At 37.4% G+C, this 12,510-nt stretch overlaps 1 protein-coding gene across 1 annotated transcript in view; it reads right to left on the bottom strand.

The window, feature by feature from the left end:
- tmem178bb (transmembrane protein 178Bb) overlaps positions 1-12,510 on the bottom strand; it is a 105,485-nt gene that overhangs the window by 35,375 nt on the left and 57,600 nt on the right. Inside the window, exon 3 of the mRNA XM_065289882.2 lies at positions 12,378-12,491. Coding sequence (XP_065145954.1) covers positions 12,378-12,491 — 114 coding nt within the window. The remainder of the gene's footprint in view (positions 1-12,377; positions 12,492-12,510) is intronic.

Raw genomic sequence — 12,510 nt, 5'->3', positions numbered from 1 at the left:
TGAGAATGATGTGTCGGCAGCCAGTTAATAAACATACTAAAAGATTAATCTCCATCCTCATCATTTACCTCCGAATGCATCGCTAGCTGCAACAGTAGCACAACTCAACACTCAGTTTGTCCAATAATTGCAGACAGGAAACAAGGAGCTGGCTGAGGTTCAGGAAGTAGTGCAGCTGGGCATAAAGCCTATTGTGTTTGAGGCTCACGATATGTCATTACCACGTACAAGGCTCGTATTATTTATCTATGCAAAGGTAAATACAGTTTTATATTCTATGGCACCTTTAATCTACTCGAGTGAATTGGATCACTTGGTTTATGTGCTTTGCCATGTTGATCCCCATATGAGATAACATGACCGCAGCGCAAAAGGTCACGGGTTCGCACCTAGGGAACACACATACTGATATAAATGTATACCTTGTAGGCGGATTTGGATAAAAGCATCTGCCAAATGCATAAACATAACAAATAATGTAAAAATTCAGTTTGATTAAATTATGTGAAAGCACTTTATTGTATAAACAGAATGATACTTTTATCTGTCAGGAGCATATCTAGAGCTGTTAAGGTTTAAGATATTCAAGGATATATTTTTGTTTAAATTTTAAAACATGTTGGCGACTAGCTAAAAACATGATTTGAAAAGCAAAAGAAGCACACGGCTGTGAGGGAACTGGGTTCAAATGCTTGACTTTGACAGCGTAATCTTACAATGCAGAAGAGAAACAGACAGACCCTGCGGTGACTGCATGTTTTTATCTCGTCACGTTTTCTGCCACAGGTCTTTATGATGAATTCCTGGCCTAATTTAATCCCCGAATACACCAAAGCTTAGAGAGACCAAAGCAAGAGAGTCATAAAGACTTGTATGCTTTAGTACTTTATATTTGCCTTCTATTACTAAAATCCATTATAACTATTTCATTATTTCAAAAAAATCCCAAAATGTAAAACTCATTTTAACCTATAGAGGCCGCCATTATGTTTTGCGCATATTGCGGCGCATTCTGGGTCGATGACATGTAGTGGTCGTGAAATATTACTACAGTTTACTATAGTAAATAATATGATATCTGCTATAGTTTTTCATGTGGAAATAATTTACCCTCCACTCCCAGCTTCTTATCTTTCATATTATTTTTATTTTATTCATCTGTTTTCTGTATTGTTCATCATTTATGTTACTCTCAGGTTCATATTGAAAGTGCTAAACAGAAGACGTTGATGTTCTTGTATTTTTAATTCAATTGACTGATTTACTCTTTCCCTGCCAATGACAAGTTATCTCAACAATTAAGAAAAAGCTTTTTTTTACGGCAATCCATATTTCCACTGTTATCCACCAGGTGACACTCTTACCCAACTTATAAAATACTGAAGCATCCTCTAAGGCCAAAACAGTTAAATTTCTGTTTATAGTTCGATCATCGATCTGAATCTTTTCTGTAACAGAAGTCCTCTACAAAACTACAATTATTAAAATTTGGTATTTTTGAAAAAACCTACCCATATTTGATGTTGTGGTGATAAAAAGAGAACAAAAGCTTTTTAAAGCATTCGGTCTGTTCTTTCATTTGATACATTGTATGTTTATATATATTAAAATAAGTTTATAGAAGAATTTTCTGGCATTTTGTGAAAATCACAAAAAATGCTGGCGCTGGCTGGCAACTTAAAAAAAAAACACACTGGCGGCAAAAGAGTTAAAGGGCCCTATCTTGCACCCAGCGCAATTGACTTTGTCAGTGACGCATGTATCATTCGTATTTTTCACCGGCACACAGCGGGTTTTTCCCTCCACAGACACACATCGGCAAACTAGGGAATGAACTTGCGCTCCCTGGGCGGTTCAGTGCAAAAAAGGAGGCGTGTTGCGGCGCAAACCATCCCTGATGCTATTTTCCAGTTTCAAAAAACAATTGCGCCACTGACCAAAAAAAAAACTAGTCTAAAGTCAGTGGCGCATTGCGCGTGGTTCATTATGCTATTTTAAGGGCGCATGCTTGACCATAATGTATAGCGTGCACAACGCGCGCACACTTTGCTTATCTAATCTACACAGATGCAACAGTTATTTTTGCAAATCATAAATTGTTACAATAAAAAATATTAACACATGAGATAAGGGGAATCATAGTGGTGAGCATTGTGGTGATAGTTTTTAATTATGGTGTGGCTGCGTTAAAAAATTCTCATGCAAATAACGATTCAAATATTTTCATAAGTTTGTTGTGTGGCTGTATTACGTTTATTTTATGTAAATAATAATTAAAATGTTTTCATAAGAAACCTTAATGTATATGAACTTGATTTGTAAGTTTAATTTGGGGTTGGACCTTGATTGCGTTTCTTGGGTCCGATTTCAAAGCCCCCAAACCCTTTCAGCGGTGAGGGTGGATGCAGCGATGTCCTCTGCTGGCGTCTGTGTAGAGGCAGATCCACCTCCCGTTACACGGCGTGCCCGATTTATGCTGGCAAGCTTGGGATTCCCCCATCTCCTGACATCATTGTAGCGCTTGGCGCAACGATGGGGATGCCAGCTGATGAGACTGTGGCTATTTCCTCCCACGCCTGTTTAACCTACGCTGATTTGGGCGGGTTTCTCCCATCCCCATACAAAACAACTTCTCTGTCTTTGACTGCTCTTACAAGAACGTCGATCTCCTCGGCTGTAAACCGCTCCTGGCGTACGCCTGGTAAATCCGTCATAATAATAGCAACCCGCCATGGAACTTGCGCCCTTGCGTTTAAAGGGAATGTTGGCTAGCGTTCTGATTGGTTTATTTGACGTTACGCCCAAACCACACCTATGAATAATGAACCTACTTCAGACCAACCCCTTATTGATTTGCGCCCGGCGCAAGAGTTATTTCTCACGCCGGGAAAATAGCAACAGCGCCCAAGATCCGCCCACAAACTCACTTGCGCATTGCGCTTTGCACTTGCGTTTCAGATCGTTAAAATAGGGCCAAAAGACTTGTTTACCATGTTTACCTTGCTGTAGCGTTAATAAAAGTGTTTCAATTACAACATTTTGACTTGACTTATTGTGATGCAAACAAAATGGCGGCCTCCGAGTGAAAATATTTTTTAATAGTATGTTTACACTTTTGACATTTTTATTGTAGTGATTTCATATAGCCAGTCCCACATGTGTTTATTGTCAGGGTACCCTTGAGTTGTGGGTGCAGTGAAACTGTAGTGGTTGGTAGTTTTTCCTTTCATCCAAGCTCAGAGATGAAGGTAAGCCACTGATTGGTAGCCACTGGGCAACTTCCGCTTGGCCATCCACATCCTTATCACCAGTCAGACGTCTGATAGATTACAGCCCTTCTGGGCACAATGGCAACGCAGGCAAACCCAAAAGCACTTTAGCTAATAAATGTCCCGCAAGCATGTGTGTAAAGTCTATCGATCTGTACCTGCGAGCTCTGCGTGGCGGTTTTAATTTTGCATTTCTTGTTCATTTGAGGTCTGCTGAATGTATTTCCCATCAATCACTGACAAATAAGTGAATGCGAGTTGTGCCCGAGTGCCTGTTGAGGATACAGTGTGTAAAAACGGTGCGATCGCTAAAATTAGCAGGACAGAAAACTCCCAGCTTGTAATTAATAGCAAAGGGATTTGCCAACACATTTTTAGAGCAACACAAAGTTGTAAATTTCTCAGCTGAATTGTTAATTTTGACAAATTGGTTTTGCTAGTGATAAAAATAAACGGCATTGTTTTGTTTCAGCTTATATAATTAAACATTTTTGTGCGCGTGCAGACAAAATTATCTGGTATAGAAAGGATTACTTGTTGTAAATACGGATTTAAATAATGTGAATGTCTGGTGGTCCTGATAATACCAGATTTATTTAACACTTTATCACTTAGTGTTTGTCAATAGCTGATGACTGTTCATCTCTACAAGCCAACAAGGTCACCTTATCAATTTTAATAGACTTCCTATTCTCATTAGGGTGATTTTCGCAAAATTAGACTTATGAGGTGTCATGAAACATTTTGATAAAAAAGTCATCAAAATAAGAAGCATACAGTTACAAACATCTCTTCATTTTGCACATGATTTCAAATGACATCATATAAACCAATTTTGTTGTTTTTTTCCACATTTAAGGGGAAAATTTTTCATTACCGCAACGTGTCCATGACTGGACTTGGGTTCTTTGACATGGAAAATATATAATTAAAAATCTAAAAAATAAAAAGCTTCAGTGCGTGTTGTACTATAAACATTTACAGTAAAGAAACATGTGGTGATCATTGGTAAATGTAGAGACAATAATAAGGAATATAAATGTGTCCAAGACCAATTTTCTCATCCTCCACAACAATTTTCAATCATTGTTTAAGCCCTCAAGGAACTAACATTTTAAAAAAATAGTTGGAAGGGACATCATTGACTGACACTCAAGATGGCTACCAGGTTAACAGTTCTTATTTTTTCTCTCCAGGTAAAAGTTACAATTTTGTTTGTCATAATACCCAGACAAATTTTTAGTTCTCATTACCAAAACATGAGTTTGTAAATGCATATATTTAATGTAATATCATGTTGCGGTAATGATAATTTTTGATGATGATAACCTAAATTTTTTTTATAATTCTATAGGAAATGTTTTTTTCCTATATAAATAATGGTTATAGTAAGTTCAGACCTTAATCTTATATTTGCAAAAAAAGGGCTTTTTAAAAATTTTGATGCTGGACACCTTATAAATCTGGATTTCGTGAGAATCACCCCAAATGTTTATTGTTAAGTGTCATGTGGAGGTAGTTTGCTTCATCTGACACGGTAGTTTATCATTCTTGTCCTGACTAAAAGTCATAAACCTGATGATGGTTTTATTTTGAATTATTCATCAGTACACGTTCAGGGTTTGAAATGATCTTTTTTATTCACCAGCCAATTTGGCTACTAAATTTTTAAGTAACCGGCCATTCAGAACTTCTACTAGCCAAAAAAGTAATCTGATGTCATCTTTATTTATTAAACATTTTATTATTATTTATTCTGTCTTATTCTGAGTATTTGCGCTAAAACTGTGCAGATTTGGCTTTACAAAGAATTTAACAATAATTTAAAAAAGTAACTAGCCAAATTGGCTAGTGATTTGACAACGGTACCCACCACAGCTGATTATGATTTCAGACCTTGTGCACGTTACTACAAAAGAAAAAATATATTTTTCTAACTAAGCAATGTTATATCCTACTCTGTCTCTAAAACGACTTTATCTTTCGAATGACATCACCAAGCCCCTCCCACCACCTATCATGTAGAGATCACTTTTCACTGTCAATTTCTGATAGATAAAATGAATTCACGGTCTAAATATTTTCTTGTTTCACTTACTGAAATAAAAACAGTAATGCTGTTTCAACCTTGCCTGTACAGTATATTTGCATACACAATTAATGTTCTGCTTTATATCATATCTCAGCTTTTGCTCTTTAATAAAGAAAAGTGAATCTGTACTAATCGTCAGTATGTCTAGTGATGGCTCACCAACAACAACACTGAGGAAAAATGTCTTGTTCAGCCTTTGAAAGAAAATATAATGATCATGGATGTCAAAATGCCAAATCATAGTTGAGAGATTTCTCCGCTGTCCTCCCCCCGTGAGCGATGCTGCCGTGTGCTGTAATGGCTTCCCTGTTAATGTCAGGCACAGATGGTTTGTATGATGAGACCATTTCCAGTTTCAATTAATGCTTAGACATATGGAAATGTTTTATCTGGGAACAATTTAATTAACAGCGTACAAAGACAACACGACGTGCCACATTCGAAGTCCACACAAAGTTCATGGAAACTGCTAATAAAAATGTCCAAATTGTGACATTCTGTCTGTGAAGCGTTAATGCGGTTTAAATTTAAACACGGTCACGATACAAATTGCTGTTTTCCACCTTAATAGTATCTGATTATAACAGTGACAGTTAATTACTTAACAATACATTTCCTCTGTGAATCTCACTCTGGGGTAAAGACTAAATTACAGCTTTGAAGGTTACTGTGTCATTACACATCCTGTTTTCAGTAAGGTCCCAAGACGACAATAACAATCAAGCAATCGAGCAACGTAACAACTTGCAGCTTTTCGAGTAATAATATTGACAAAGATGTTGTTGTTGTTGTTATTATTATTATTATTAATAATAATAATATAATAATAATATAATTAATAATAGTAATAATAGTAGTAGTAGTAATAAAGCTGGCCTATTATCTTTATACCTTCATATTCATTTTTATTTTATTATACCATTATCAATGATTATTATTATTATTATTATTATTAATTATATAAATAAAGACAAATAGGAATATAAAAACAATAATAATAATAATTGATAGTGATATAATAAAATTTAAAATATAAAGATAATAGACTAGCTTTGTAAAAAACACTTAAAATTCACCAAAATTATCTAATTTAAAGGTGCAGTGTGTAACATTTATAAGGATCTCTTGACAGAAATGCTATATAATCTACATAACTATATTATCAGCGGTGTATAAAGACCATATATAATGACCTGTTATGTGTTTATTACCTAAGAATGAGACGTTTTTATCTAAATACACCACGGGTCCCCTTACTGTGGGTTCACACCAGCCACGTTTGGGCGTCAAAATCACGTATACTGCGTCTAGTTTGCCACTTGAACATTTTGAGTTTACGTCATTCGTGCGTGAAATTCTAGTCATCGAGACTTTCATGCAGAAAATTCACGTCCTGGGAGGGGCTTCTGCGATTCGGCTCGCTTTCTGTAATCACGTCACTACTAGAGCAAGCTCCTGATTGGTTAGCGCGGTGCATTTTTCCGGCAAAGTTCACATTTTTCAACTCGCGTGTTTGCCGCGGCAACACTCAATTCGCACCATTTGTGCGAACAAGGCGGAATCGCGTCTACTCCGCCGCACTAAACGCCTCATTCCCGCCACAGACCTCCAGACGCGCGTCAACTAAGGCTGTCACAATTATTAAATAATCGTCTCATCGCAATTGTTTGACCTCATCGCAATGATTTCAGATCACCACAATGATTGCACATCTCTCTAAAAACACAAGGGGGAGCTGCAGCGCCTGCATAAACGAGACAGTATCAGATGGCGCTCCTTAACTGACGTGATACATTGCAAATCCATTAAATACATGTGCACTAATTGTACTTATATGACCTCGGTAGGATTGGCTACTATTTAATGGCTGTTTATTTGGATTGCGCTTTTTTTTCAGTTATTTTTCAGAAACGTTATTGTGTTTATTTCTTATGAATTTTCAGTTTTTAAAAGATATATTTGTGTGAAAAACAAGCAAAAAATTTATGAGAATTAAAAGTCAAAGCAATAAAACAGATAATTAATCGTCATAATCGCCAAAGTCCTATAAAACAAGCAATTAATTGTCGTAATCGTCAGAATTTATAAAAAAATTAACCGTCAGCCAAATTTCTTAATCGTGACAGCCCTAGCGTCAACGCATCTTCACATTGACTTAACATTGAAATCACTCGCGTTTGACGCCTCTACCGCGGCTGGTGTAAATGCAGCATTACATGGAAGTTGCCATTTTGTGCCGCCATGTTTTTATGGTAGCCCTAAACGGACAAACTGCGTTTTGGCACTACTGTATTTTTTCTTTAACAACAACATGTTTGTCCTGTGGCAGCTACCGTAGCTTCTCTATGCGTTTCGGTGAACGGTGGACTCAGCTGGACTCATTGCTTGATGTTGCTAAAATCTACACACTGCACCTTTAATGTACTTACCATCATGCCATTTCAAATCTGTATGATTTTCTTGAAATATTATACAATAAAAATACTATAATTTATTTATAAATATTAAAAAATAAATAAAATATGTTGTACTTCACTATTTAATTCAGTTTGATTTTATATAGTACGTTTCACAGTTTTGCATTGTTGCAAAGCAACTTTACAGTAAATACAGCATAGTAAAGGCAAATGTATAAAAATGCAATATATTAGATAAAATATATAGGTTGTATGGTATTATTACAAAATACATGTGTATTAGCGGCATTAACTGCAAAAAAAACTATTTATAGTGTTATCAAACAAGCCCATGTATCAAATGTTTCATAAGATGTGCACTATAGCATTACTGAACCGTAAAATAGTTCTTTATAGGGTTGAAATTGGGACGTTATTTTCACATTTCAATTAAGCAAATATGCTTATAAAATTTTGATAAGGTATAAATTAGCAATGCTAAGAGTAAAATAATTGTCAGCAGGAATGTAGACTAAGAAATGTATATTTTTTAATAAAAGGTATATAAAAGGTCATTATTTTTATAATGAGAATAAGTGCACTCGCAGAAAAAGGTACAAGAAGTTGTCACTATGGTGGTACCTTTTCAAAAAGTACACTTTTGTACCTAAAAGGTGCATATTGGTACCTCAAAGGTACATATCTGTACCAAAATGGTGCATGTTAGGACCTTTTTGAAAGGTATACCTCTCAGTGATAACTTTTGTACTTTTATCTGAGAATTTGGCAACCAGGATCAGTCCAGTTTCGAAAATATACAAAGAAAGTAAAAAAAAATAGAAAGTCATAGTGGGTACAATATGACACAACACTTTAAAAGCCAAATTCAGTTTTTTTACCCATACAGTAGTTGATTTTTTTGTACTCCCTAAAACTCTAAGCCGTCTCTGTGATGAGCGCACTATGATTTGGTAGATTTGGCAGCGAAGATCATAATTCGCTTCTTTGAGCACCTTTACGCATCACGGCAGATTATTTCCTGTCGTGTTCGTTTGACAGCTTCCTGCTGCTCATTTTGGCACTTCCTTTTGATGTTACAAAATCCCTAAGCTGCTGAAGTCACTGAAGCAGACCTCCATCCGAGATGAAACGCCCAAACGCGTCCGTGGTGTTAAGCAGAATATGCTTCCCGTAGCTAAAAACAAGTGAATTTGGCTTCTGTAGTCCTCAGTTTGGCTTTGATACCCAGCGTGATCGAAACAGCGTCTTGATTCGTGATCTTCTTGCTGATGTAATCGTTTTCACGGCGTTTGACTGACAGGTACAAATGAGTGTTGTTTATATCCCGTAGCCTTGCGACGTTTTGCTGATGTCACTCTCGAGCAGATAAGTATTATGAGAGAGACTGTTCGAACCTGCCTTTGTTCAATTTCACACTCTATATGAAATGTCAGGTCGAGCAAAAACAACAGGGGCCGGCGAGACACTCGACACAAACTTATTTTGTCGATTCTAGCATCAAAAACACAAGCTTTGAGCGAACGGCTGACACAAGTTCAAGGATTATTTCTAAGCAGCATATCTAGGATTAGATACATTTCAGAGGTAATTTACCTATCAGTGTCTTCTAATGGAGAGTTCTTGATCTTCTGACCTCTATTGGCTCCAAAATCAATGGCGCTCAATAAGGTCAAAGCTGCAAAAGCCACGATAGCTGTTTATTTTGTCTTTGTTTCTATTTTTTACTTTTTTATTTTGCTGTCTTACACCAGAACTGGGCTCATCCATCATTCCCCGATTGGTTTGTACGGATGAGAAATTAAATGGCTGTGCAGGCGTTAAAAGGACATTAAATATCTCAGTCTGACATTAGCCTGAGTGAGTCAGTGACCTCTCATTGTGGGCACAATCACGTATTTCTCTACCATAGAAGCTCCTTTTTAAAGGTACACATTTACCATATTAGTACCATAGAGGTACTGGTACCAAATCTGTAATTGTAGGATTAGTACATTTACTTCAAAGAAATCCAGATATTTTACTCACCACCATGTCATCCAAAATGTTGATGTCTTTCTTTGTTCAGTCGAGAAGAAATTATGTTTTTTGAGGAAAACATTCCAGGATTTTTCTCATTTTAATGGACTTTAATGGACCCCAACACTTAACAGTTTTAATGCAGTTTAAAATTGCAGTTTCAAAGGACTCTAAACGATCCCAAACAAGGCATAAGGGTCTTATCTAGTGAAACTATTGTCAAGAAAAATAAAAAATATGCACTTTTAAACCACAACTTCTCGTCTTCCTCCGATCCGGTCCTGTAACGTGACAGCGCGACCTCACGCAAAAAGTCATCACGTAAAGAGGTCACGGATGACGTATGCGAAACTATGCCCCAGTGTTTACAAGTGTGGAGAAAGAGGACCGTTCCGACGTTGTTGTATGTCGAATAATACTAATATTAATGTCTTTGTGTCAGTTTATTGCTTAAAATGGTCCACAAATGTGCGTTTCATATATGTAACACGTGACCTTTCTACGTCATTACGCAATTACGTTAGGTCGCGCTGGCTCGTCTCACAGCCGGAGGAAGACGAGAAGTTGTGGTTTAAAAGTGCATATTTTTATTTTTATTGCCAAAAATGACAATCGTTTCACTAGATAAGACCTCACGTAATTACATAATGACGTCGAAAGGTCACGTGTTACATACAGTATAAGAAACGAACATTTGCGGACCATTTTAAACAAGAAACTGACACAAAGACATTAATTGGTATCATTCGACATCATTATGTGTATCATTCGACAACAACGTCTGAACGGTCCTCTTTCTCCACACTTGTAAACACTGGGGCGTAGTTCCGCATACGTCATCTGTGACCTCTTGACGTGATGACGTATTACGTGAGGTCACGCTGGCGCATCACAGGACCGGAGAAGTTGTGGTTTAAAAGTGCATTTTTTTTTTCTTGCAAAAAATGAAAATCGTTTCGCTTATGCCTCGTTTGGGATCGTTTAGAGTCCTTTGAAACTGCAATTTTAAACTGTTTTAAAACTGTTAAGTGTTGGGGTCCATTTAAGTCCATTAAAATGAGAAAAATATTGGAATGTTTTCCTCAAAAAACGTAATTTATTCTTGACTGAACAAAGAAAGACATCAACATTTTTGAAGACATAGTGGTGAGAAAATGATCTGGATTTTTTTAAGAAAATTGTCTAGAGTCCTCTTTAAAAGGGTACTGCCCCAGTGACAGCTTGGTACCATTTTTTTTTCTGGAGGGCACCGTGGACCCTGCTGATCAGCCAAACTTTGACACCTCCAGATGAAAAGTGATGTTTCGAGTTGGCTAACTTTGCAGAATTGACACACTGATGATCCAGGAACAGCTAAAAAGAAGCAGAGAAATGCTTCCCCATCTTTTATATGTTGCACCCGACTGCACTGAGAAGGTCTGTCTCTCCCTGATGTCATTTATGCATCTCTGGTTTCTCAGAGCGGAAGAACATGAGGCATACTGGTGGGTTTTTGGGTTAAGGGAGAGACGCCTCTCCGGTCACCTGACAAAGTCTGATTTCTCTGGCTTGGTGGAGTGTGACTGCATGACAGTTTGAGGGCAACGCTGTGTCCTGCTCTTCCTTCAAAGCACAATCTTGTCCAATAAAACAGCACGCAGATATTCTCCAGATACATGTCCTTCGTGTACCATATTGATAGCAACAGACTCCGGGCCGGATCTGCCGACTTCGCAGATCCACCCCGGAGTCTGCTGCTATCAGGAATACGCTTGCCTTTTTTGTGAACGTTTTTGAAACTCTTTCCTTGTCATATCTGGTGTGTTCCTTTAGCAGCGCTGATACAGCATTGCGTTACAGGACGTCAATTTGGTTAAAAATGCATAAATGTAAATTTGCATCACATTTCAGGCTGTTAGCCAGCGCGGACAATCTCATTTGTTGTGCGGTCACCACAAACCAGCCATGTTTGCTTAAAAAGCTATTTAAAACTAAACCTTCTGTCCTGTTTTTAATTACATTTTGTTTCCATTTCACATCAATTGGTGTAAAAAGAGCCTTCATGATTTACATTTTTTGCAGCGGGGAGGGAGAGGACACCACGCAGAACTGGGTCAACAAGCCATATCTGACTTTGAGATATGTACCCTACTTCCTGTCTTTACTGAGCAGCAACAAATAACCTCATGCTTTATCTGTAGGACTACCGAGAGCTTGCACAAGCAAAATAAATGACTTAAGGTGTAGTGAATGAATTATGCCACATGTGATTACCATTTGCATTATTTACAATGTTGGGTCGAACATACACAATTTTACATTTATGCATTTGGCTTACAGTGCATTACATTTTTTTTCAGCATGGGTTCGAATCCCACTGCTAATGCAATGCTGTGTAGCTTAGTATGGGAATCAATCAGTATGATGTGGCAATAGTTTTTGTGGTCCTGTAGCTCAGTTGCACTTGCTGTCCCTGATGTCATGGGTTTGGATCTCAGCATGCACGCATACTGATAAAATGGATTACTGAAATGGACTCTTGGTGTAAGTGTCTGCCTAATGCAAAAATTTGCACTGTAATAGGCAAAGTCAAGGGATACTCACGCAAAGAGTGCCACTCATCCTGGCGAATGGTCTTGGTGATGTTGTAAGAGAGATTCTTGGGTATTGTGGCTGAGGAGTAGTGGTACTTGATGTAGGAGCATCTTGTGATTGAACCTGCAAGGAAAGAGAAAGC

This window comes from Paramisgurnus dabryanus, chromosome 1 (assembly GCF_030506205.2).
Source record: "Paramisgurnus dabryanus chromosome 1, PD_genome_1.1, whole genome shotgun sequence".
Lineage (NCBI taxonomy): Eukaryota > Metazoa > Chordata > Actinopteri > Cypriniformes > Cobitidae > Paramisgurnus > Paramisgurnus dabryanus.
Note: the sequence above shows the minus strand (reverse complement) of the source record. Positions and strands in the feature narration are given on the sequence as shown.